The following is a 25623-nucleotide window of genomic DNA, read 5'->3' as shown; positions in this document are numbered from 1 at the left end:
GTCAGCTGATATCGGTGTCCATTCCTGAGGCTGGTACAGATTCTCCAGAGGCCATCCCTGAGAAAATACCCACAACAGTGTAGGAGCAGCTCAGACAGAGGGATCAAAGAGCACAACACAGTTTACTACAACAGAGATCGTCTCCTTTCAACACAACAACTGACAACACTATTCCACATCACGATAGCAATTACAAGATTGAACAGAGAGAGACAATACAAACATAACACAAAGCAACCCAAAGAGATCCAGCAGAGACAAGTTTAAGTGTAAGATCTATACAGGTATGTATATATATATTCAACAGATTTCAAAACATTGTCTCTGTCTATAAATATTCAATAACATTACTGGAAAAAATAACATTTAACTGTTTAGGGAATTGTTTTTAAATAAAGATTAAATCAGAATCTGTATTCTTTATTTATCTATTGTAGTGCTGAGAAAAATCAATATTATAATGTAATTATCAACAAACACAATTCAACATGTAATTTCTGTCTGTCCTCTAGATCTCTCATGGACACAGTTTAGAGCTACAGAGGAGAGACTCTGGAGCTAAACCAGCTGGTTACTGGTTAAACTGGACCAAACAAACACCTTTTCCCAGCTGTTCATCTGCTGCTGATATAAAACATCTGGTTCATCTACAGACACACTGACCCCTCCAGGACCAGGACTGGACAGCCCTGCTGCAGACACACACTGACCCCTCCAGAACTGGACAACTCTTACTTACTTTATTGTCCCAGAGGGGAAAGGTTTTTTGGAGGCAGGTAAAAGACACAACACAATACACAGCACATTTAACACAACGAGCCCATTCATAAAATGTAAGATGAGAACAAACATATAAAGTAAAATCTTCCGTCAGTTCTCACAGCTTCTATTAAAGACGAGCTCTTGTCCTGCCTACCTCCTTCCTCAGGGCTGTGGAGTGGACAGTGGACTGTCCAGCTGGTCCTCATGATCCTCACAGCTCAGGGACTCAGCCTTTGGAAAGGTCTGAGCTTCAGTCTTGTTTCTCCAGTAACAGTTAGAAGACGCGCTCCGACACATGAGGGTTTCACCATCATCGTCTGCTTCATCATCATCTTCATCTGCACGAAGGTTCACGATCACTGAGGCTCAACGTGTCTGAAGCAGAAATAAAGTTTCCACAGCAACTCGTGTAACTTAGCGCCGTGATTTCACGTGTTCAGACGAACAAAATACGAGACAAACAACAAAAGATTACAGCTACAGTATAAAAGGACGCCTCAGAGTTTTTAACAAAGAAAGGCGACACCGATTAAATGTTACTTCTTGCTAAATAATAACTCCTTCCTGTTTCTTAGACCAGAGGACCAACAACACATTTAAAATTCCCGCCCCTCTCCTGAATCTCGGTGTTTATTGGGCAACTGAACCGAGTCTCGTGCATAATTGGGAAAATTTACTGTCACTCCCAATCGCGACATCGCTGGGGTCAATCCAGGGATCTGACTGGCTGTGGATCTTCTCATTCATAAACAAGCGAGTACAGACCCCAGTCACATGACCCGGGTGTTTAATACACACCAGACACTCACTACTGCACTGTAAACCAGGCCTCCATAGACTCGTGTATCACCACCGCCGCCTGGCGGACTGTTATCGGAATCGGCACCCCCTGCCTTAGCCCGATCAATAGGCTTAATTTCAGAATCTTGTTACAGTTGAAATTATTTAAAGATGTAGTAAATGTAGTTAATTTAGTATCCAGAGTAACGAATATATATCGAAATATCCCATGTTAAAACGATCATGATCATTACAATTATACTCATCAAAAGTTCTAATTTTTTTTTTCAAAAGACTCCAAAAGATAAGCCTGAAAAATAATCTAGAATACAAATGTTAGAGGATTATGCGAACAATCAGTTCAATACAGAAGCAGGAAAACCCAATGTTCAGCTCACACCTGAAGAACACTCCACGGCCGAAACGTTGTTTTCTTTCTTCTCTTTTCAGCAGGGAATAAACCTATTACTTGTTCCTTTGCAGTTCACGCATGCTGACACGGCTACCCACCTGAACTACTCCAATCAGTTTAAATGTCGACATTTAAAGATGCAGTAACACTGTGAAAAGAGATGTCAGAAGGTGACATTTCACAGTGTGGCCGCCAGGCGGAGACCTTGCTAAAAGTGTCTATGGAGGCTGTTTATAATGAAGCCCTTTTCAGTTTCCAGCTGTGCTCCACTGACCGTGATGTCATCTGTATCCAGTCCAGCTCCTGGCCCTGAGCCTCAGTGACACAACAGACACCAGCTCCAGGCCAAGAGTCTCAGACTGACACTCTCACCAGCTCTGAATGAGCCTCAGTGGGATGTTGTGCTGAAGGTGTCTGAACACTTGTTTCACTCTCTCTGGTCTTCCTGAACATGTCTTTTCATCAAGCTGACAGGTTCAGTGCAGTGTGCTGACTGAAATCATGTTCTCATCACAAATGTTTTACTCTAGTGTCAGTTTGTCAGTTTCTGTGTTCTTCTCTTTGTCTTCAGATCAGTTTTATTTCTTCCTTCATCACCTGCTGGTTCTGACACACTGACTCTGTGGCTGGAAATGAACTTGTTTTCCACAGCAGTTTACCTGCAGACCTTTCAGCCACTATTCTGTTTACTGTGCTTCTCTGCCACAGTTCAGAACAGTTTGTCTGACTTATTTCACACAGTCCTGGAGAAATCTATCCCTGCCTGTCACACGTGTGTCTATTGATCTGTCTGGATCAGAGATCTGTCTCTTTCCAGCTATGATTTTAAATCCCTGATATTTTACAGATCAGGGGTAAAAGCTGGAGGTCTGTGGCCTCTCTTACATTCACTCTCATTCTACATTTTGCTGAAGGCTGTATTGATCCCTTTGTAATTGATCCTGTATTGATTATTGTGTCTAAACCCCTCTGTACATCTGTCAAAAACCCTATGTCTCATTTCAGCTGTAACAGGATACAGCTCCTGTCTGAAAATACTCAGTAAGATCATTGGGTAACGAAGCCCTCCTTGAGTCCCTGCAGATCTCCCTCTGTGAGAAGGTGACAATATTCCTCCCGCAGTTCCTCTCTGTCAGGCTGCCCTGAGACAGGACTGACCACAGTGTGGCGCCACTGCAGGCTTGCAGAACAGGACTCAGACTCTCCAGTGTCAAGAGCTGCACCTGTGGACACTGATTGTCTGAAGGGCTGATTGGACTGGGAGGATTTTCACATGGGATTGAGCTGTATAAAAGCTGTGTCAGAGGCACAGGAATGAATAGCAGTGAGATTTGGATAGATAGGTCATGGTTAGAAAAAGCAATTGTGGGTTTTTAGTGAAAGCCCTTTGGTGTTATTTGTGTTTGTCTTGTTTAAGCTTGTAAATGTGTCTTTTATTGTCCTTTTGGTTTCACAGGTTTTCTGGAGCCATGATCTTCCCTTTGTGACAGTACCTTTAGTGGTCATGTGAAGTACTGCAGCCTAGAGCCCTGTGGCTGGACAGTTAACCCACAGGTCAACTGATACTAACTAAGCAGGAGAGGGAGTCAGGCCAGAAGCAGAGAGCCAGCAGTGTGCTGGAGCTCAACCTGTCTGAGAGGGAGGAGACAGGAGCCCTGCAGGTGAGTGTGGGGCTATAGCCTAGTCACCCTTCTGCTGGTGTGGGGGTCTTTCTAAACCAGGAGCCCAGCTGGTGTGGCAGCTGCTGGTGCTCTGGACAGGACTGGCTCCAGCCTGCAGGACCCTGAGCTCATCATCTTCAGCCGGACTGTCCCAGGTCAGGATCAGCAGGGGGAGAGGAAGGAGTCTGCTGTGAGCCCAGGGTCTCCAGTGCGGTGGTGAGCTCAGAGCCCAGTGTCTAGAAGCAGTGTGGGAGTGTCTCTGTATCCTAGAGAGGAGGGTAAACAACAATGCCCCAGTTGCTGCCAGGGTCTCTAGCTGGGGGAGGAACTGTTGACCTTCCTGCTGCTTCTCCACTCATCCCCAGGGCAGCTGTCCTGGCTGGAGCTGTTTCATGACCGACACCTGCTACTTCAGTGCAGACCGAACTCCTACAGTTGGCAGGTTAAGTACAGAATCAATAATTGGAATGTACTGTTATTCAATATGATGAATGTAGTTCAGCACTGTATGACAGCGGCTGCCTACAGCCCTCAGATCCCTTTTCTTAAAGCCCTCAGGTCTGCCAGTAGGAGTGTCTGAGCTCTGGATCAGAAGGAGAGCAGATCTGAGAGAGCTGTGGCCTCCATCCCTCTGCCAGTGGGGAGAGGAGCCAGTCTTCCCTTCCCTCCAAACCTTAATCTCCCAGTGAGCTGAACCTCCTTGACGATAGGAGCAGCTCCCTGAGCCCCTGGGAGAGGAGCAAAAAAGCAGGTCCAGAAACACAAGAACTGTGGTTTCTCTCAAAGGGAATTTGGTTTAATTTTAATTACAATATATCTTTTTTTTTTCTTTAGAAATGGGAACAGTTTAGTGTCACTCCAATAGCTTAGCAGGACTGCAGCCCTACACCGCAGCCAGTGGAGGCTGAGATTGATACTAACTGAGCAGGCTGCTGCTTTTCTCTGCAGGGCCTGATGTCTGCGACCAGGTCTCCCCTGGGGAGAGACTCTCCTCTAGCTTCCTGGTTGGAGGCTGGGGTCCCAGACGCAGGAGCTGGAGTACTGGAGCTGCGTCTGCTGTCGCTGCCTGCAGGAAACACCCCAGCAGAGCAATCACCCCTGTACCCCAACCAGGCTCTTCTCCACTTCCTGCAGAGCTGTGATACACAGGAGAACTGAGTCTCTTCTCCTTCTTGGAACTTGAAAATAGAAAACCAGTGTTCAGTTAATAAAGAGCTAAAAAATGAAACCCCAGTTCTCTTATTCTCACACTTCTGGGCTCATGTGTGACTTCAGCTGGTGCTCTGTTGGCACTGTGCCTCTTCCTTCACCCAGGTAACCCAATAAACCTGCCACCACAGCTCACAGGAATAGGGCAGCAGTTAATCACGTACATGGAGTCATCAGCCCCTGTGGGATGAGAGGGCATCAATCAGGGAGGTCAGACCACAGAGAGAGAGGAGCTGGGGGTCTGAGAGGAGGGAAGGGCTTCCTCAAGACCTTCTCCACAGGAGGGGCTGCAGCTATTGGGGTTGGGAGGACAGGTGGTCCTCTGATCCTCAAACAGCAGTCAGCACAGCAACACGCCTCCTCCCAGGGGGGCGTTGGGTCAGGGAGAAGAGGGTCATGCACCTTGCAAGTGAAGCCAGAATGAACTATTGAGGCAACAGCCTCTCTCACCTAGAGGAGGGGTGACAGCTGACCGCTCCCCCCAGCCCCACAGAGCCCAGAGTAGGACCCCACTGTCTCCCAGCTCTGAGCCTCCGCCCTCAGGGGCACAGGGAGCTGGAGAGTCCCGGCCAGAGAGCCCCCGGTGCTCTTGACCTCTGATCCCTAGCAGACTCAGGTCTCACTGCAGCAGAACACGGCCCGTGTGTGGACTTGGGGTCCCAGCTGTGCCCCTGGACAGCCTCTGTGCTCTGACACCGGCGGAGTCACGGGCGGCTCGCAGAATTCAATTCAATGCAATTTATTTTTACATAGCGCCTTTCACAACAAGGTTGCCCCAAGCCACTAAACAAAACAAGTGACCGTACATGTTGTGAATACAGAACGGAAAAGACTGGAAGACAACGGAGGAGAGGAACCACAAACTCCTCAGTAAGGAGAAAAGAAACCTCTAGGGGTCCAAGGTCAACTGTCTGCCCAACTCCTTTGGGCATGCTAACATTATACAATTAAAAAGGGGAGAAATGAATGAAGGTATTAATCCATCCATCACGTCTTCGTATGTCAGTACTCCATGCAGATCTCTGTAGACCAGCAAAATCCTCCTAAGCGATAGCTGTATCCATGATGTCCCTCTTGGATCCACGGCAGTGATGCAGCATCCAACTCAGATGGTTGCAAAATCCTCCGAAGCGATAGCTGTATCCACGATGTCCCTCTTGGATCCAAGGCAGTGATGCAGCATCCAACTCAGATGGTACCCAGCCCGGGCGCCTTCCGGACATGTGGGGAGGAGAATAGGATAGTCTGGTCAGAACAGATGTATCTACCTGGTGGGCCAACACAGAGACACACAATGGCATGTACAGCAGCACCAGGAGCCATGGCTGCAGCAGGCTATAATGTAAGGGGTGAGTAGACTAGGCTGCAGTAATAGGCCTTCAGTCTGGATTTGAATACTGAGATTGACTCAGCATCCCGAACATGGGGTTGGAGACTGTTCCATAAGCTAGGGGCCCTGTAACTGAAGGCTTTACTGTACCTCCAACTGTATTTTAATTAATGCGTGGAATACGAAGAAGACCTGCATTCTGTGATCTAAACGGCTGACTTGGATGGTATACATTAACAAGTTCCATTAGATAGACAGGTGCCTGACCTCGGAGAGCCCTGTAAGTAAGTAGAAGAATTTTGAAGTCGGCCCTGTACCTGACAGGAAGCCAATGAAGAGAGCTAAGTATGTGGGTTATATAGTCGTACTTTCTGCTCCTAGTAACAATTCTAGCTGCTGTGTTCTGAATTCTCTGTAAGGTGTTGAAAGAGTGGTGGGTGCTCCCTAATAGCAGGGCATCGCAGTAGTCTAACCTGCTGTATACAAGAGCATGTATTAATTTCTCTGTGTCTTGAGTGGAGAGAAAATACCTTTGTTTCGCAATATTTCTTAACTGTAGGAAGCATGTTTTCAATACTGTTTTAACATGAGAATTAAACAAGAGCCTTTAATATGACGCCTAGGTTACGTGCTGAGTCTTTGAGGCAAACGTTTTAATCCTTTGAGTAAAGTGCTGAAGGTATAGTAGTCCTATCAGTATTGTTGCCTCCAACAGAACAGAACTGCAGAATTCCCACAACACCTGGAATTACAGCGGAGAACTTCCAACGGTTATTCTCACAGGCTTTTTATTCACCAACAAGAGGATACACACATAAAGCCTAAACACGACCCAGTAATTGTCCTCCTCCATCTGACAGTGACATGAGGTTTCCACGTGGTTAACTCTCTACACTGTGTCAATATAGATGGAGGAAATCTAAGTAGTCAGTAAAAACACAACAGACAGCTCGTAATCCACACCGTAAGACTGGTTCATCTTCTTTCACCAAATGAAATCAGGTTTGAGTGAGGCTGTAAATCCAATCCAGGCTCACCAGTATCTGCTAAACCTCTCTGCCTGTAACCTGAGAGAAAGCTGTTCTTTTTCTTGACAGAAAATCTCCCTCACAGCACTGATCCACTGTTCACATGTTGGGGGCTTTCCAGTAAACCCAGTTTCTTCTGATTGTTGTCTTACTGGCAGCTAAAGGATTACCTAGTATAAATCTACCCCTTACTTACAAGTAATCAAAAGTAAAACTACCCAAACACACCAGGGAGACGGGGAATCGCATGTTTAAGTTCACTATATTATTAAGGGTTCATGTAGAGGTTTCCTGTATTGTTGAATTTCCAGGCAACATAGGATTATGTGTAAATGAGTCTCTACTTGCTCTCCACACAACCTCCAACACTGTGAACCGCTTCCTTTTTGTTGCGTTTGAATTTTAGGATGCATAAATAAATGTCAGGTTTTTCCAACAGAAGTTTCCCCAAATTTGTGAACTTGTTGAACTCTGTATCTGTTCATCCACTTATCTACAGGTTTGACCATTTTCTTTAAATATATTCTGCTGAATCTTCTCATCACACAATCAACATTATGCTCCAGTGTTGATATTAAGTTACTTGATGAGCAGCTATAAAGCTGTCAAGCAGTGTCTTACCTGGGCCTGTAAGTGGCTGCTTCGTGAGATCTTCAGATGAGAGGGGTCTCTGCTCTCTGCCAGCACACCTGTCACACAGCGCTGGGTCATGACGCTGCACAGAGCTGGAGACACGGCTTCACCCGGGAGGAACGTGAAGTCTTACCGAAGGCAATCAGAGCTGGGACTTCAGAAGTCAGGGTGAAGGAAAAGAAAGGATTATGAGCTGATAGTGAGGACAGCATGTTGGTAGAGTGGCTAGCATTGCATCCTCACAGCACTGGGACTCTGGGTTCAATTAGCCCACCTGGCAGTGCTGCAGCTCTGTGCAGTAATGTACTGTATACCCCAGCAGACTGGTACCTGTTGGCTCTGTGCAGTGATGTATACCCCAGCAGACTGGTACCTGTTGGCTCTGTGCAGTGATGTATACCCCAGCAGACTGGTACCTGTTGGCTCTGTGCAGTAATGTAGACCCCAGCGGACTGGGACCTGTTGGCTCTGTGCAGTAATGTAGACCCAGGGGGGACAGCAGTAGGGACACATTGTGCTGGTACCTCAAATCAAGCTCAGAAATCACAGCTGGACCCTCACCTCCCTCAACCTCGCCATACTCTAAAAACTATAGCACAGATATCACAGCTGAACTCTCAAACCCTCTCACCCTCACCAATCTCTTCTGAGACAAACTACTGCACAGAAACCACAGCAGAACTTGTAACCCTCTCACACCTCCCTAAACTCATCTGAGACCAACTACAGCACAGAAATCACAAGTGCTCTTCCACTTCTCTCAACCTTCCCAAACTCGCCTGAGAAAAACTACAGCACAGCTGTACTCACACTGCCCTCTCCTCCTGCCCAAACTCTTCTGAGAGCTGGACTCTCTTTCTTTTCACCCCACCCGGACTATTTCTGAGGTGAAAGAAAGAGGTTTTGACAATATGGTGTACCTGTGGGTCAAATGTCAAGCCTGAAGCAAGTATCACCGCCAAGTTTTTCAATATAGACTGAAGGTCAAGTACAGTACCATCTACAGACAGGGTTACAGCACTGGCTTTACAAAGTTGAAATCAGACACCAGAGAGGGCTGGGGATATCTGTGGGCAGCTGGGCTCTGTATTACAGGGGTGGGAAGTGCTCCAAACCCTCACCAGCAACTAACATGTTTTTGTTTTGTTCTTGGGAGCTTAGCAATGACTGACAAATGATTTTTGGGCATTTTCAATGCAAGGTTGTAATTCCAGGAAAGCTGAAATCAAAGCAATGAAATATTTACGCCCACCTAAAGAACTCAAAGAATGATAATACTTGTAAATAGTTGAACCCGAGCACAAGAACTGCACATTCTCACAGGTAGATTTGCGTATGAGGGTGTTGAAAAGAGAAAAAATGAGAAGAAACACATGGAAAATACATTAAAACAAAAAATAGTAATATCTCTCGTGTGCAAAGTCCACAGGACACAGCACCCCAGACAGGGATCTTCAACACTGCGCTGGGGCAAAGCCCTCAGAACTCTAACAGAGAAGAGTTCAGATGAACGGGTTTGATGCAGTGACTAAAGAGCTGGGGTAGAGCCCCCTGACCTCTAATACCCACAAGGAACAGTGAGCTGGAAAACCCAGGATAATCACTGTTCTCACTGTAATACCCTGGAACTGTGCTGCAGGACAGTTATTTTTTGATGGTTTGGATATTATTAAATCTGTTCTTTTCAGAAAGTTTGTACAGTTCTGACAGGTAATTATTTAAAAGATATTTGCCTTGTTTTCCAGACAAGCGTGTCCTGTTTTTCTCCCCTTAGCGTGTCCCGATCCACTCTCTCCTCCTCCCTCTGCTGGACAGTCGTGGTCTCTGCACCCAGGAGCTCTGCCCTGGTTCAGCTGTAACCTTACAAACGGGGAGATACTTTTCTACCGGTCCTGTAACGGTTTCTTAGTCAAAGCGACTGCTCTTTCTCCCCAAAAGAATTGGAATATTTAATTATTTCTTTAAAAAATTATTTTTACCGTTTACAACCGTTTTTGTGCAATATATGCCAGGGACTTCTGCAATACAACTTTTCTGTGTACTGTTCTGGTCTTTGTGTGTTCTAGACTGTGAGTAACTCAGGGATCAATAAAGTATCTATCTTTCGAAATAATATTTAAATGTTTTGCAGAGCCTTCACAGCATAGGGTCAGTTTGATATTTTTACTGTATGTTATTCCTTATAATTTCTAATCGTTAAAACACAAACTAAAAATAAAAAGGAGAAAACATGCAAGCGGACCTGGTTGAGACACGATCCCTCCTTCTCCGACTCGTGCAGCAGCAGAAACATTAACCTCTTCCCTGCCGGTGAGCCGAGAGGCATGAACAAAACGCGCTTCAGCTTCAGCAGTCTATGTTGCCCAAGAAACCGAGAAACAGATCAACCATAAGGGACGAATCATGATTGCTCTTTTACGGACTCTGTGGGTGGCTCTTAAAAGAGCCTTTGGGTTCGCTGATCGGGGACGGGCGGGCCGGGTTTACTTGGAGCTGGTGTACTTGGTGACGGCCTTGGTGCCCTCGGACACGGCGTGCTTGGCCAGCTCTCCGGGCAGCAGCAGGCGCACGGCGGTCTGGATCTCCCGGGAGGTGATGGTGGAGCGCTTGTTGTAGTGCGCCAGGCGGGAGGCCTCGCCGGCGATGCGCTCGAAAATGTCGCTGACGAACGAGTTCATGATGCCCATGGCCTTCGACGAGATGCCGGTGTCCGGGTGCACCTGCTTCAGCACCTTGTACACGTAGATGGCGTAGCTCTCCTTCCTGGTCTTTCTGCGCTTCTTGCCGCCCTTCCCGGCCGTCTTGGTCACGGCTTTCTTGGAGCCCTTCTTGGGAGCGGATTTCGCTGGTTCAGGCATCTTCTCTCACTACTCACTGCATACAACAATGAATGTCTTAAGGCCTCTGCAGCCCTCTATTTATACCAGCTGTATGCAAATCACCTCGCTCAGCTCAGAAGGCAGTTCATTGGTCACGGAAAAAGAGCTGCTCTCCTATTGGCTGCGCTCTGCGCCAATGAAATTCAAACGACTGAGCGCCTGAGCCGCTCGCCCTGACTCCAGGCGCCTCTCTCTCCCCTCCGCCCGAGCACTCGGGAACAAAGGGCCGTTTTATTGAAGCCCGACACTCAATACGCTTATAAACCTACTCTACTAAACAATGTGCTGGACGTAAAATGTGTGATTTATGCAAAATTGGAGTCAAAAGGACTCTTGGTGATATTCTAGGCAACCTTAAAATCACTCATGAACAACCAACAGCTTTGTATAGCAACACTTTTGAGCTTTGGCACCGCTTTCAAATTAGTCTGAGCTCACGAAACCTTCACACGAGCCCTTCTACAGAATGAATGTAATGAGAAGGGCTCTTGGCGAATTTAGTGGAATTCCTCCCGCACAGAGCTGAGCAGCACCGCTTCCTTTCTTTAAACCCATAAAGTTTTTCTTACAGGATAAAACTGTAGAGCAAAGGAAACCTAAACCCATACCACACCGACAGCATTAAGAAATGTCAATACCGAACCCACGTATCTAGGAAGAACGATATCAAATTCAGAATCCATTGCACATGTGAGGTGCTCTTTTCTGAACCAAAACGCCCCATACGGAACAGAAAATACAACATACTACGGTGTATGGATTATGAACTGTACTCAGACTTTAATCACTGTAGGAATAAATCCGTCATTCATGTTTAATCACCTACTAAACCGAGGTGCCTGAATGCCGGAAACCGAAGAATCTAAGAAATGAGGGGGGTCAATTTTATACGTGTTCAACTTTAACACATTGTACAGGACATCAGCAGTGAAATATTCGATCTTTTTTATATTTTTGTGGTGGTTCTTAAAAGAGCCTTTGTGTTCAAGGGGAAAGATCCTGCAGCAGGCGGTCCGTGTCTAAGCGCGCTCCCCGCCAAACACCGGAAAAGAAAATTAAGAGTAGCGGAAGGGCTTTTAATGCCAATCGCTCTTGTGTCATTAAAATAGTCTCATGCATTTGAACACTTTCAAATGTGGATATGAATGCTGAAAAACGAATTTAGAGCAAAAGGGGAGACGTGTGTCGCTGGTGTACTGCAGCAGTGCAGTCGTGCAGAGGGGCTTTTAGACGAGTTGGTAGAAAACCGCTTCTCGGTAGGGCTTTCACTTATCAGCTAACCAAACGAGAGTTGTGCCTCGTACAGACTATAATGGAATAATGTGACCCTCTCGAGTGTTGTGGTGGCTCTTAAAAGAGCCTTTGTGTTCAAGGGAAAAGATGCTGCAGCAGGCGGTCCGTGTCTAAGCCCGCTCCCCGCGGATGCGGCGGGCCAGCTGGATGTCTTTGGGCATGATGGTCACCCTCTTGGCGTGGATGGCGCACAGGTTGGTGTCCTCGAAGAGCCCCACCAGGTAAGCCTCGCTGGCCTCCTGCAGAGCCATGACGGCGGAGCTCTGGAAGCGCAGGTCGGTCTTGAAGTCCTGGGCGATCTCTCTCACCAGGCGCTGGAAGGGCAGCTTGCGGATCAGCAGCTCGGTGGACTTCTGGTAGCGGCGGATCTCCCGCAGAGCCACGGTGCCGGGCCTGTAGCGGTGGGGCTTCTTCACGCCGCCGGTGGCGGGGGCGCTCTTGCGGGCAGCCTTGGTGGCCAGCTGCTTCCTGGGCGCCTTGCCGCCGGTGGACTTGCGAGCGGTCTGCTTGGTTCTCGCCATCTTCCTCGCTGCTCTTCACAATCAGCACTGTACTGAGAGCAGCAGCCCGCACTCGGGTTTATATGCGCAGGCAGCATTGGCTGAAAGGCACAGGGGGGTGAAGGAGGAGGGGGGCTGTAATTCACTGATTGGACAGTTTGAAAACGAGCGCGCAGCTCAGACACTCCTCGCTCTTCCTCTGAGCGTCCCCACATTTTACACACGTTTCCACCAAACCAGTTAACCCGACACCCCAGTCTCCCTTCTCGTAATACGCCTTAGCTAAGCGGAAACGTATTTGTATGTGAACGAGGCCAAATGATTCTCATAACTTGTCTTGTTGTGTGCGATTCTTTCTCTTCGTATTCCAATCGCGATTACTTCGTTAAGAAAAACAGATCTCGCTCTTGTTCAAGAAACCTTGTAAATGTTGCAATTATACAAGTGAAAAACGGATCTCGCGCAGCTCTTACACTCCTCGTGGGTTTCACGTCTCCAGTTCTCTCGGTTTAATAAAGTAAAAGAGTTCAGGCGTTTTTATACCAAGATGTCAATAACGCGGCAATGAGTTTGACTAGTGTTTTAGCTGTAATAATGTAGGACAAGAATATAATTACATAAAATGATTAAATAGCATAATACTACTATAATCAAGGAAAGTAATATAATTTAGTGTCTCAAGGGGAAGTTGAACCGGGAACCGGGACGTGAATTTTGTGCTAACGACCCAAATTTTACAGCCTTTATTAAGCCTTTTATCCTTGCATTAGGAATTTGTCTTTTGGCAGACCCCAGCTAGTATGAATGAACAGAAAAATCGTATAAACCCTTCAGCTACAATAAGGAAACACAGATCGCTGTTTGGTTCATAATTTAAATGTGAAAATCTACTTCATCACTACTAAAATCTTAGTGGAAAAAAAAACTTGCGTATGCTGAAATTATATAAATAAAAGAAATAATCTCGCTCTTTTCAAGAGGCTGTGGGTGGCTCTTAAAAGAGCCTTTGGGTTCGGGGTCAGTCGGAGGTCTCTGCCGGGCTGTTTACTTGCTCTTGACCGGCTTCTCGGTCTTCTTGGGCAGCAGCACCGCCTGGATGTTGGGCAGCACGCCGCCCTGCGCGATGGTCACGCCGCCCAGCAGCTTGTTCAGCTCCTCGTCGTTGCGGACGGCCAGCTGCAGGTGCCGGGGGATGATGCGGGTCTTCTTGTTGTCCCGGGCGGCGTTGCCAGCCAGCTCCAGGATCTCGGCGGTCAGGTACTCCAGCACCGCGGCCAGATACACCGGGGCTCCGGCGCCGACCCGCTCGGCATAGTTTCCCTTGCGCAGCAGCCGGTGGACACGGCCCACAGGGAACTGCAGTCCGGCCCTGGAAGAGCGAGTCTTGGCCTTGGCTCTGGCCTTACCGCCGGTCTTTCCTCTGCCGCTCATCTCGTAATATCAAACTCGTCCGAAAAAATCTGTGAATAATGAATACAAGCTGTCTGCCGCCCCGCTTTTGAATAGTCGCGGCTCAATTTGATTGGATGGACCGGAACAAGCTCTCCACCCAATCAGAGATCAGTGCTGCCAAGCAGCGCTCTCGGTCTCCACCAATCAACAGGCAGGAGGGAAATTCGGACTCTGAACACAGAGCGCGGCTCTGCTGCCGAGTGAGGACAAAAGCTCGTCTTTGCTTAATCGGTCAATTTCATTCATTAAAAATGTATATTTTAGTGAATTTCACCACCGTCTGACTCTCAGTAACCATGTCTTAACACAATACCTTAAATAGAATTAAGCTAAATTCCCTATTAAAATCTGGATCACCCGCCTGCGAGGGCTCAAAATGAAAAGTTCATTGGTGTTGCTGTTAAATTGATAAATCTGTCACGTTACGCCTTATCAAATGTCCGCTTTAGCTGTGAGACTAGAAGTCACGAATTGCAATGTAAACCTACGTGCAATGTTAAAATGTACAACATTTGATTGTAGCCTCAACTTACAATCATTGTTAGTGTAGAGATGAATTGGCTACATTACTCTGCTCTCCTCCCCACAGCGCACTATGGCTGGTGGGGCTGCACATTGGTGGTGGAGGAGGGGAGTCCCCATTACCTGTAAAGCGCTTTGAGTGGAGTGTCCAGAAAAGCGCTATATAAGTGTAAGCAATTATTAATATAGAGATGCAAGGAGTCACAACGCTGTTCGTTGAAGGTTAGAAAGTTTATTTCTTAACGGAAAGGAATCCTTATAAATCTGCAACACCTTTATGCACCCAATATCTACAATATAATTTACAATATTTACATCTGTACACTTTACCCAGTTCGACCCATTTCAGTTTCAATTTCAAGAAAAAAGATACTTTAACCGCTAAAACTCAATACCCCCCATTGTGTAAAATAACTATTCCCCCCCTATCGAGCGAACCGGCGCTTTCAAGCGGTGAAAAGGGAAAGTCTGCGCTCTCTCTCGGAAGGGCTGGTGGCTCTTAGAAGAGCCTTTGGGTTTGTAGGAAATTTACTCGAGGGTCGATCGCTCACTTCTTCTTGGGAGCCGCTTTCTTAGCTTTGGCCGTCTTGGGTTTGGCCACCTTGGGCTTCGCTGCCTTGGCTTTCTTCGGGCTCTTCGCCTTCTTAGGCGCCGCTGGCTTCTTGGCCTTCTTGGGGCTCTTGGTCGCCTTCTTGGCCGCTGCGGGCTTCGCGGCTTTCTTGGGCGACTTCTTGGCGGCCGCTGGCTTCTTGGGAGACTTCTTGGCGGCCGCCGGCTTCTTGGGCGCCGCCTTCTTGGGCTTTTTAGCCGCTGCGGGTTTCTTGGCCGCCGGCTTCTTGGCTTTAGCGGCGGCGGCGGCTTTCTTCACGGGCTTGGTCTTGGTCTCCGCCTGCTTCTTGTTGAGCTTGAAGGAGCCCGAGGCGCCGGTGCCCTTGGTCTGCACCAGGGTGCCCTTGGTCACCAGGCTCTTGATGGCCAGCTTGACGCGGGAGTTGTTCTTCTCCACGTCGTAGCCGCCGGCCGCCAGGGACTTCTTCAGGGCGGCCAGGGACACGCCGCTCCGCTCCTTGGAGGCGGACACGGCCTGCAGGATGAGCTCTCCCACGCTGGGGCCCGCTTTCTTGGGCTTGGCGGCGCTCTTCTTCTTGGGCGCCTTGGCCGGCGCGGCGGCGGGGGCCGGAGCGACTTCTTCTGCCATCGCTGCGTCTCTGTCTGCTGTCGGACTGTCTGCGGCTCCGCGCGCAGGCGGAACTTCAAGGCCGCATGAGAACCGTGGAGACTCAACCGCTGCTGCTGCTGCAGCTCCGCTCCGCACAGCCCGCTCGCACTTGTGTTTTCTCCCCGCACAAAACTGCCCCGTAATCCTCACAAATACACAGAAAGGAGTACAAAAGATGCAAAATGCAGAGGAAACTCCCTGGTCTTTAATATGCAGTCGAGTAATAGCTTTTTCTGTACAATAATTCTGACAGAATTGCCCAAACTCTAACAACAGAGCTCACGAAAGGCGGTGCTCACCCGGCACTTTGTCGTCTATTTCTAGAATAAATGTACTTAAACCCTCAGTAAAGATCAAAACAATGTGTTAATAATACAGCCGAGGCCGCCGGTCATGTACCACAATAGGAATGAATTCTGAATTATTAAAAACGGGTGATTTATGTGGCTCTTTGTTCAGTGTCATTAACACACTCCTGGACCGTCTGCTTCTCACAGAGAACAGACCAGTTTCGTCAGTTTCGTTAAACTAGGCAGTTGTATCCCTGCGAAAGTCTGAGCACACATATTAAAAGTGAGTATTATTACAACCCACGCATTTAATTCATGTTCAAAAAGGTTATTCTGGAGAATTGTTTTCTTTTTTCAGATTCCGCTGTTTCAATGTGGAATTTTCTACGTCATCCTTGAAAGTGCCTTTTCACCGTCAAATACACACACCCCGACGATCTCTTTGATCTACTACCTCATAATCCTCACAGATACACAGAAACCCCATCAAAAGACCCGGAATACAGAGCAAACCCTCTCTTCTTTCAAACGCGCTTTAACATAATCTGTACGGTTGTTTTGGCAGAGGTGCTCAAACTCGGACACAACAAAGCACACAACAGTCAGTGCTCGCCAGGCAATTTGTGGTCTCTTTCTACAATAAATGTACTTAAACCGCATAATAAATGAGAAGCAGGTGTAAGAAATACAGAATGACAGGCAGCAACGTATCGCAGTGAGTTCGAAAAGTTTAAAACCGATTATTTATTTTGCTCTTTGTTCAGAGTCATTAACACACCTCACCGTTTTGAAGGGAATTACTATTACATTCCTTTATACCGAGATATCGGATCAGTTATCAAATCGCCTTACCCATTTAAAAACACACGCTGAGAGACTGACGACAAAAGCAGCAGATTCTCACGACAGTGGAAATAAACTCTCGTTCTGTCGCAGTGCTAGGGATCGATCACAATACAGAACCGAGTGACTGTCCTGTTAAATAACGTCAATTCACATAACTTATCGATTTTTACACGTAACCTGTCTCAGCAAAGGACGCTGGCGGAAATCGGGAAAGTGACTACAAAAAATGAAGACCGCCACATTTTTCAGAAACCACACTGGCATGTTCTGTGACATCAAAACATCCGCCATCTTACACAAAAGTTGTCTAAATGGAGTTTGTATGTTGTCCCCATGTTTATGTGGGTTTCCTCCTGGTGCTTTTGTTTCCTTCTACAGTCCAAAGGCACGTTTGTACTGTAGGTTAACTGTCTTCTGAGAACATTGGCCCTGTTGTGAGTTTCTGCCCTGTGATGAACTGGTGTCCCACCCAGGGTGTATCCTGCCGTGCGAGTGTTGCTGGCTGGAATCGGGTCCAGCTCCCCCTGCGACCCTGTACTGGATAAAGCCGTGAGAAGACAGATAGATGTACTGTACCAGGGTAGAGGTTTGGATTGTGTGTCAATGATTATGCCTGGAGCGGAACTCAGTGACACATTTGCTTGTAAAACTGCCTGCTCTGGGACAGTGGCAGTGAAAGGTTGAGGTGAAACAGCTCCTATATGTGTGACACAACACACCCGTCTGCATGTTTTGGAAGGGAAGTTGGAATTCTATAGATGAGGAAGCTTGAAACTCCTGCAAAGCTGAAGAAACATTTTCTCAGATCTGTAATTACGGTGAACCCCAATGGAAGGACTACTGACCAGGCTCATGAAGTTTGTAACATTTCTTGTGAATTATAAACGGAGAATTGTGTCCAGATCTTTAAAATCTAAAGTGTCTTGTGAGAGGCAGCTCCAGAATCCCTCTTGAATAATCCCATCTAGAAGGTTATTTATTTGTACCTTAATCACAATTCTAAGTATCTTTAAATGAAGGACACATGTCTTTGTCAAAGAAAATAAACTTTAGGTGCCTATAGCCTATACTTACTTTGCTATTTAAAATGCTCCATGTGGTAGTGGGCATGAGCTGTAACATTAACACTGACTGACTGACTGACTGACTGACTGAATGACTGGACACTACAGCACAGGGACACTGACTGACTGACTGACTGGACACTACAGCACAGTGACCCTGACTGACTGGACACTACAGCACAGAGACACTGACTGACTGGAGACTACAGTCCATTATATCTGTGAATGAGAGAACAGGCAGTAGAATCGGGAATTAGGTCAAGATTGAATGGAAAAGGATGAGTTGAGTTTCTGAGGCTTATAGTAAATCAAAACAAACAGTATAATTCGCAATATTGATTTTAATTAGTACAAGCGCAGCGTACAGAACAAATATACATGCTTGAATCGATAATGATCATATTATCCTTGTTAGTTTATTTTAATTGCTTTGGAGTTCCTATTTTTTTCAATGCAATAATATTGACTTTTTTGTAATTTAAATATAGATTCTTTTTTTTTGTTGTTTTAAAATATTTTAGCATTTCACACATCTTTCAGAGAAACAGAAGGGAGAGAAGATATGAAAGAGGGGTTTTGTGGGAGAGCATGAACTCAACACAGACTGATGGCCCACTCAATAGCACAAACATCCACAAAATCACAGCTCAGAAATTAAACAACGCTAAAGCACTATGCCCAGCTTATACAGTGGATCGTTTTTTTCTCTGAAATTTCTATACACCAGATGTGTATACACACTGTCTTTAACATAAGTCTGTAAGCCAGGCGTGTATATATTCAGGATGTCCAGTAAGAGTCTTGACTCCAGGTGTGTGTGTGTGTGTGTATATACAGTGTCTCCAATAAAAGTCTGGACTCCAGGTGTGTGTGTGTATACAGTGTGTTCAATAAGCGGCTGGACTGCAGGTGTGTGTGTGTGTACAGTGTCTCCAACAAGAGTCTGGACTCCAGGTGTGTGTATACAGTGTCTCCAGTAAGAGTCTGGACTCCAGGTGTGTGTTCGATATACAGTGTCTCCAATAAAAGTCTGGACTCCAGGTGTGTGTATATACAGTGTGTTCAATAAGAGTCTGGACTCCAGGTGTGTGTGTGTATACAGTGTGTCCAACAATGATATCCACAATGAGTGTTTGGAGATACATGGTCTCACCAGCAAGTGCCTGTATGTCTGTGTTTGCTTCCAGTACAGTATGTGTGCACATCAGGTGAAAATGAAGTTCTGTCACTGGGAATCACCATATATATATTGGGCAATAAAGAAATTAAAGAACAATATCCAAGCAGTCTCTCAGACAATGTATAAATGAATAAACAAACAATGAGTACATTAGTACAAAAACAAACATTTAAAAAATAAGCACAATTACAATTTCCAGGTACACATTCATAAAAGTGTTTTAAGTATTCTTTTTTTTGCATAAAGGAGTACAGTTTCAGAAGTATTTTGGAGCTATTTTGCCCATCATTTACAAAGTTAGCAAGCTTTGAAAAGTTAGTGCAAAAGCACTGATCTAATGAAATTCTGACATTTATGAATGATCTGCTCGGTTTTTCCAGTTACTTTCTCACTATCTGTATCAGTCATGTTAGTGTGCTTATTACCGATGGGTTCTATATTATCTCCTTTCTCTCTCACTGTCACTCCTATCCTGTCATATGCATTTTAGAGATTCCTTCTCATGTCCTCTCTCTCTGTACGTACAGTATATAGTATCCTCTGTTGCATGTTTATGGTAGGGGTGTAATTTCTTAGTATTGGGTATAATTACTATATGGCATTACACTAGAAGGTATGAGAAGACAGAACAGAGGATCTCTCAGTAATAAACACACAGCAGGACAGGAGACACAGTAAGAGAGAGGAGATCACAGAGAATGCCTCAGTAATAAACACACACAAGAGGACAGGAGAGACAATAAGAGGAGATGACAGAGAATCCTTCAGTAATAAACACACACAACTGGACAGGAGGTACGGTGAGAGGAGATCACAGAGAATCCCTCAGTAATAAGCACATGAGGACAGGAGACACAGTGAGAATAGATCACAGGGGATTCCTCAGTAATAAACACACACAACTGGACAGGAGGCACAGTGAGACGAGATCACAGAGAATCCCTCAGTAATAAGCACACATGAGGACAGGAGACACAGTGAGATGAGAGAACTGGAGGAAACCAAGCAGATGGCATTAATGTGTGTAAACTAGCATCTGTTTTTCTGAGCAGATGACAAATGTATGGAAGACATTAGTGTTTGAAATCAGAAGGATATGGGGCTGATTTGCCTTCAGTGCTTTTCCTTCTCTCCTTATTTCCTTCCTTTCTTCCCACTCTTTGCTGTCCAGGCTTCTGGAGTCCAGCTCAGGTGAAGAAGTACACTTGGGAAGAGAAGGAGGTGGAGATAGAGGTCATGAGAAAGACAAGCTGCACAGGAGAATAACTGGTTCATACAGCCAGGATGCCTGTGTGACTCTACAGTCCAGTCCAACTACATTCAGAGAGAGGAAAGCCTGAGAGAACGCTACAGATTCAAAACTGAGGTAGTGGAATGGAGTTAATCTAGACACTGACATGAATTAAATAGATACATTGCTCTGCAGAAGACTTAGACATTCTGCACTGTTCTAGTATTTTCACTCAGGTTTCCCTCTTTATCTGGAAACAACTCCACAGTGATCTCTCACTGAAATAATTGCTATCTGCCTTGAAGATAATGGTCATTTATAAGGCTCCCAGAGAACTGAGCCCCAGTCTGCACCTAATCTCAGGAGAAGATGAAAGCTGCTACTGACTCACCTGCACCAGGGACATGAGCGGAAGGCTGTTCTTCTTTATGGCTAAGAATCTTTGCCAAATGGGATTGTATGGGCTGGTTTGGGACTATCAGGATAGGATATTCCTGAGATCAAACAGGAAAGGAACGAATACAGTACTCTCACACGGGGGAGGAGGGCAGAGACAGATTTTAGCCTTCAGAGTCTCCCATTTCCTTTCCTGTCACACAGCAAAATTCCATCCAGCAGTCCTCTCCTGACCCACTGGATCACGTCTGACCAGGGATTGTTGTCCCGACTTTGATCTTGTGGTCCCAGTGTCTCTATCTTCCTAATACAAGGGTGGTCGATAGCAGCTTTCTTCTTCTGAGCAAAGGTACTGGCTGGGGTGCTCCCTACTCTCCTTAGGGGAGGAAGAGAATCTTCTCAATTACTCCTGCTGTAATGAGGACAGCTGGGTGCCTGGGGGATTTCTGCAAGAGACTGCAAAGGGGAAATACCCCAGAGGGAAATCCATATTAAATGGGACAAGAGGCCCATCTCTTTGAAGCGTGCTGGCGCCCTCTTGTGGCTTAAGGGGAACACAGACCAACTGTAATGCTGACTTGCTGCAGTAGATTATACTTACGAAAAATGATGCCCACCACAATGGCACATATCACTCCCATCATAATCATCATCTAGGACAGAGAGAGAATTAGAGGGTTAAGAGTGAGTGGACGTCACATCCGCTAATAATCCTACGGATTTAGATGATGCTTTCCATCTTTTCCCTGTGTTTGCTATCTACAGATATTCAAGAACATGTCCCCTGTGAATAAGGAGAACTGGGGATATTGCATTTGTCATGCTGCCCTTTGTGTTAACGCACAAAGACCCTGTAACTCTGCTGCTCCTGCTGCTGACACAAGAAGCACATTAACTAGCGAAGCTCACAGACCCCTGCTCATGGCCCACCTTGCAGTTTTTCCACCAGTACTTCCTCTTCAGTTTGGCGGCGCTGCTCTCAAACTGCGAAGCACCGGCCTGCAGTGCATCGGCCCGGTCATCCAGCTCCGAGAGCTTCTGGTCACGCTCCAGGACCTTGTCCACATTGACTCGCATGATGTCGACAACCTGAGAAAGAGGCATAGAGAGAAGTCACCCTGCTGATGCATTAACAGCCCACCTGTGTCCTAAGATTACATGTACCACCATCGGTGTCGTCTGTCTGCATACACACCCAGGTAATTCCTCTGTTAGGAGAGACACTAGAGCCAGGCTGTCCAATCCAAGAACTTGACAGTTGCACCCTGGGGCTGGTGTGTCTGCAGAGTTTTTTTTTCCCACCCCCTCAGCTCTTTTAAAGGCCTTAATCAGATTGCTATTGTTTAAATGGGTACAATTCATCCTGAATCTTCAAAATGCTACACTAATATCTGTATTAATCGCTGTGTGTGAGGTGTGTCTCTAGGGTCTATATTAGGGTCTGTATTAATCTCTGTGTGAGGTGTGTCTCTAGGGTCTATATTAGGGTCTGTATTAATCTCTCTGTGTGAGGAGTGTCTCTAGGGTCTATATTAGGATTTCTCTGACCTCTTCTACTTGCGCTTGTGTCTGCTGCAGTCTGCGATTGCTAGAGAGGTTGGGAGGGGCAGGGGGAGGGCCAGACCCAGGGGCCCCTCCTTCTCCTCCTGGGGCTCCTGGTGGCCCGGCAGGGGGGGCAGCATCAGGGGCTGCAGCTGGGGCTGACCTGAGTCAGAGAAAGGAGAGACAGAGTGATAGGAGGAGTAAACATATCCCTTATGTAAACATATCAGGTATATTGCCACTGCACTAAGAAAGACAACAAAAAGTAAATAATCGCTAAAATATTTACAGTATTAGCTATATGCTGTTTCTAAGTTCTTGTTTTGGACAGTATTACACTGTCATTATTTATATTATAACAAATATAATATAAATTGACTGTACTACAGTGTATATTGTACTGTTATACTGTCCCGTGCTACAGAAAGGAACCCCATATGTTTTGTGGTGCATCAGATGCCCCACTACACAGCAGATCAGGTCAAGGAGTGGAGAAACTGCTTTAAAAGTCGAATTAAGAGAAACCTTACAGCAGGCCAGATTCTACAAGCGCCAACTGGAAAATATCAGCTGGAATTTAGCCAGGACACTGGGCTTTTGTTCCTACACTTACAGCCTCTGCCATGAGATCCTGAATGACTCATCTTTGATGAGTCAGAACCTCAGTTTTACATCTCATCTGAAGGACAGCGTCTTCTTCAATAGTGCCCCCTGTCACCATACAGGAGCATCGGATTAGAAAGTCTGAGTCCACTGATATAGAGCCACCTATTGGTCAACCATCACTTTCAGCAGCAATCAGATTATAGCTGAATTTTGGGGTTTCTCAGAGAGCTTGACATTAGCATATGCATTCTGTGACTGGAGCCTAAAATATTCTATACCATGCTTGACCTGTTACATTTGGCTGTTGAATATGTTCTGTTTTAGCCCTGACGTCTGCAGAACCACACCTTGAAAACAGCTGCACTTAAACCAGAGCAGGAGAAGGTCACAATTTTCTCCCTGTTATTTTCTGTTACTCTCAGGAGAGGCCTTCTGTATGATTAATCTCATTTCAAAACTTCACTCAGCAGCACAGTGATTTCATGCATCCTTTCCAATCAGACCATTGAAAGCACTGCTGCTGCTTCTTCTGCTATATCCTCTGCTGTCACTGCTATCCCTCATACTGGGATTATTAACAACATCTATAGGAAAACTGCTAACAGTGAGCACTGTAGTCACTTGTAGGGCAAATCTCAAATCTGTGTGCTTCCACACAAGAGAGTGCAGCGTTCCCTGCTCTGTCCCACCTGTCCTTGAGGAGTAACCAGTTCACAAGTGGCAATTCTCCCACATCTTCCAGTAAGGCCTTTCCACAGTTACAGTACTTCTGCAGAGGATGAGTCCAGTTCCTCTAAATCTCTCTGTTTTTGTAAACTCTAAAGCTGTATCTAGGTGTCACAAAGTAGCACGGTCAACAATATGAGCTGCTGCTCCTTTAATGGTGGGTGTGTAAGACCTGAAGGTCCTGGTTTCCTTTAAATCGACCGCAGGGCTCCCACCCCCACCCCCCTTTGAAAGCAGCGACAGCCCTGAGTCCGTCTCAACTCAACTTTTGCACCAAAATGGCTGACTTTAATTTTTTTTTGAGGAAGGGGGTTAGACTTTCTGCTCTTCCACACACAAACACAAAACACAAGGTTCTCGGGGGAGAAATCGGACCGTGGAGTTGCCAATCTGTCCAGTGCGTGCTGACAGGACTCACACAGCCCGCCCCCCCCCAGCTGACATTTCTCAAGCTATTCCTTCAGAACATGTGGGCTTTCGTGACACGGATTTCTTAACCGAAAGGTGACCTCTCAATTGCTGTCCTGAAACAGTCTGGTCCAGAGAGCCTGGGTCACATGGGCCACCCCTACACTACTCCAGCCCCGCGGGAATCTCCCCAAATCCCTATCATCTGTTTGCCACATACTGTTACAGACCTAATCATTTCAGTACACAGGAGCGTTGTACATACACCTATTGATGTGTACTGATGGCCGATGACAGACTCAGTAACATATACATGCTGGACATAGACAGTTCACTGCAAGTATACAGTGTGTATTATCATTAACTGATTTCCATTAATCGATCCGTTCACCTCTCGGAGTTTGGAAAAGGGAAATATTCTAATTAAAACGTTTTATGTTTTTTTTTTAAATAAGCAAGACAGCAGTGTACTTACATCGCGTTTGAGATCCGTCTGTCGGATGGCTCAGTGCAAGCTCGAAGACACGAAGTTTAAGAGGCAGAGTGGGAGAAAGAAAACGTCCAGATTCTGGAGGGGATGAAGTGGTGGTGGTGGTGATGATGAGGAGGGGGTGTTGGTGGTTTGGGGGGGCGGGGGGATAGGGGGGATTGAATGCTTGGCGAGGGAGAGGGATTGGGGGGCGCGGAATCTGCTGTGACTGCAGCTTTCGAAATGAGCGATGGGAGTCGCGTCGGCCACGGAGCCGCAGTGGAGCCGCCGGCTGGACTTCAGCGTCTCCTCTCCTTCTGACGCGACACGCGCAGGCGCCTCCAGCTGTCACCTGTTCGGAAAGACAGACAGCCTCCCCGTTAAAGCGGATGCCTGACTGATGTGCAGCAAAAAAAAAAAAACAACAACGGGAAAGTCAAGTCGAAGTCAGCTGAAAAATGGTATAGATCCCTTTCTCTCCTGCCAATTCAAATGCTAGAATTGGCAGTGCTTTAAAAATCCAGTAGTTTTCAGCCGCTGAACCGTTTGAAATCGCCTTTTTTTTGGCGTTTTCCCATGCAAATCAACAAAAGGTTATAAAAAAAAAGCAGCACCCCAGCCACCCTTTTCTCCTCTGTCCTGTCTACCGTCTCTGGGGGTTGATGCAGCGCCTCTCGAAGTCAGTGTCTCTCTCTCTGCTGGAACTGTACCGCAGTCTTGCGCCAGTCTCTCCCTCTCTGTATTCTCGGACCGCATGGAAAGGCGACGGTGCGGTACCTATCTCCCCTCCCCTCCCTCTCTCCGTTTTTCGCAGTACTGCAGCGCTCTCTCTCTCTCTCTCCAACAGGAGGACGCAGGAGAGGCACTGCAGTGTGCAAGCCGGCTCCAAGATTGTCGACTCCGCTCTTTTTTTTTCCCGCCCCTCTTCGACGGGTTTTCTCAGGCAGACATCAAATGTGCTGCTCCCCTCGTCTGTCTGCGCCCCCGTCTATTTCACTGTCATTACAACACACGACCCCCTCACCCGCCCACCTCGCCTGACCGTACTCCAGATAACTGCCCTCCACCCCCGTGTCCTCTCTGACCCCCCTCTGCCTCCACCCAAACCCCTCTGACTCACCCTTCACTTCCAGTCCCTCTGTACTGCCCCTGTCCATCCATCTAGCAGTCTCCCACTCCCACCAG

The 25623-nt window shown here is 46.7% G+C and overlaps 5 protein-coding genes and 1 long non-coding RNA gene across 9 annotated transcripts; 1 reads left to right on the top strand and 5 right to left on the bottom strand.

Moving 5' to 3' along the window:
- The first annotated feature begins 3272 nt into the window (after positions 1-3272).
- On the top strand, positions 3273-4818 carry LOC107075731 (uncharacterized). 2 transcript variants are annotated; one of them, XR_011183247.1, is made up of 4 exons: positions 3273-3319; positions 3411-3615; positions 3981-4057; positions 4564-4818. It is a non-coding gene; the product is annotated as an uncharacterized lncRNA (long non-coding RNA). The 2 variants fall into 2 exon arrangements; XR_011183246.1 differs by lacking the exon at positions 4564-4818 and adding an exon at positions 4167-4329.
- A 4757-nt stretch (positions 4819-9575) lies between these two features.
- Positions 9576-10700, bottom strand: LOC138224832 (histone H2B 1/2). Its single transcript, XM_069182928.1, has 2 exons — positions 10058-10700; positions 9576-9675 (listed from the first exon to the last, which is right to left on the bottom strand). The coding sequence occupies exon 1, from the start codon at positions 10671-10673 to the stop codon at positions 10299-10301; it is 375 nt and encodes a 124-aa protein (XP_069039029.1). The 5' UTR covers positions 10674-10700; the 3' UTR covers positions 9576-9675; positions 10058-10298.
- A 1382-nt stretch (positions 10701-12082) lies between these two features.
- LOC138224686 (histone H3) lies at positions 12083-12534 on the bottom strand. The gene has a single exon (XM_069182682.1). The coding sequence runs from the start codon at positions 12506-12508 to the stop codon at positions 12098-12100; it is 411 nt and encodes a 136-aa protein (XP_069038783.1). The 5' UTR covers positions 12509-12534; the 3' UTR covers positions 12083-12097.
- Positions 12535-13256: 722 nt separating this feature from the next.
- Positions 13257-13918, bottom strand: LOC138224719 (histone H2A). The gene has a single exon (XM_069182750.1). It carries the CDS (start codon positions 13916-13918, stop codon positions 13532-13534), a length of 387 nt encoding a protein of 128 aa, XP_069038851.1. The 3' UTR covers positions 13257-13531.
- A 755-nt stretch (positions 13919-14673) lies between these two features.
- On the bottom strand, positions 14674-15787 carry LOC138224578 (histone H1-like). The gene has a single exon (XM_069182500.1). It carries the CDS (start codon positions 15657-15659, stop codon positions 15009-15011), a length of 651 nt encoding a protein of 216 aa, XP_069038601.1. The 5' UTR covers positions 15660-15787; the 3' UTR covers positions 14674-15008.
- Positions 15788-18203: 2416 nt separating this feature from the next.
- On the bottom strand, positions 18204-25490 carry LOC102684377 (vesicle-associated membrane protein 1). Of its 3 annotated transcripts, none has more exons than XM_069182742.1 (6): positions 25053-25490; positions 24445-24790; positions 22236-22392; positions 21618-21776; positions 21289-21340; positions 18204-20264 (listed from the first exon to the last, which is right to left on the bottom strand). In XM_069182742.1, coding segments are annotated over exons 2-6 (387 nt in total). In that variant the 5' UTR covers positions 24447-24790; positions 25053-25490; the 3' UTR covers positions 18204-20247. The 3 variants fall into 3 exon arrangements, with proteins under 3 accessions (XP_069038843.1, XP_069038844.1, XP_069038845.1); XM_069182743.1 differs by having other exon boundaries at positions 25149-25490; XM_069182744.1 differs by having other exon boundaries at positions 25216-25490.
- Between the last annotated feature and the right edge of the window lie 133 nt (positions 25491-25623).

The sequence above is a fragment of the Lepisosteus oculatus genome, chromosome 23 (genome assembly GCF_040954835.1).
Source record: "Lepisosteus oculatus isolate fLepOcu1 chromosome 23, fLepOcu1.hap2, whole genome shotgun sequence".
Taxonomy (NCBI): domain Eukaryota; kingdom Metazoa; phylum Chordata; class Actinopteri; order Semionotiformes; family Lepisosteidae; genus Lepisosteus; species Lepisosteus oculatus.
Note: the sequence above shows the minus strand (reverse complement) of the source record. Positions and strands in the feature narration are given on the sequence as shown.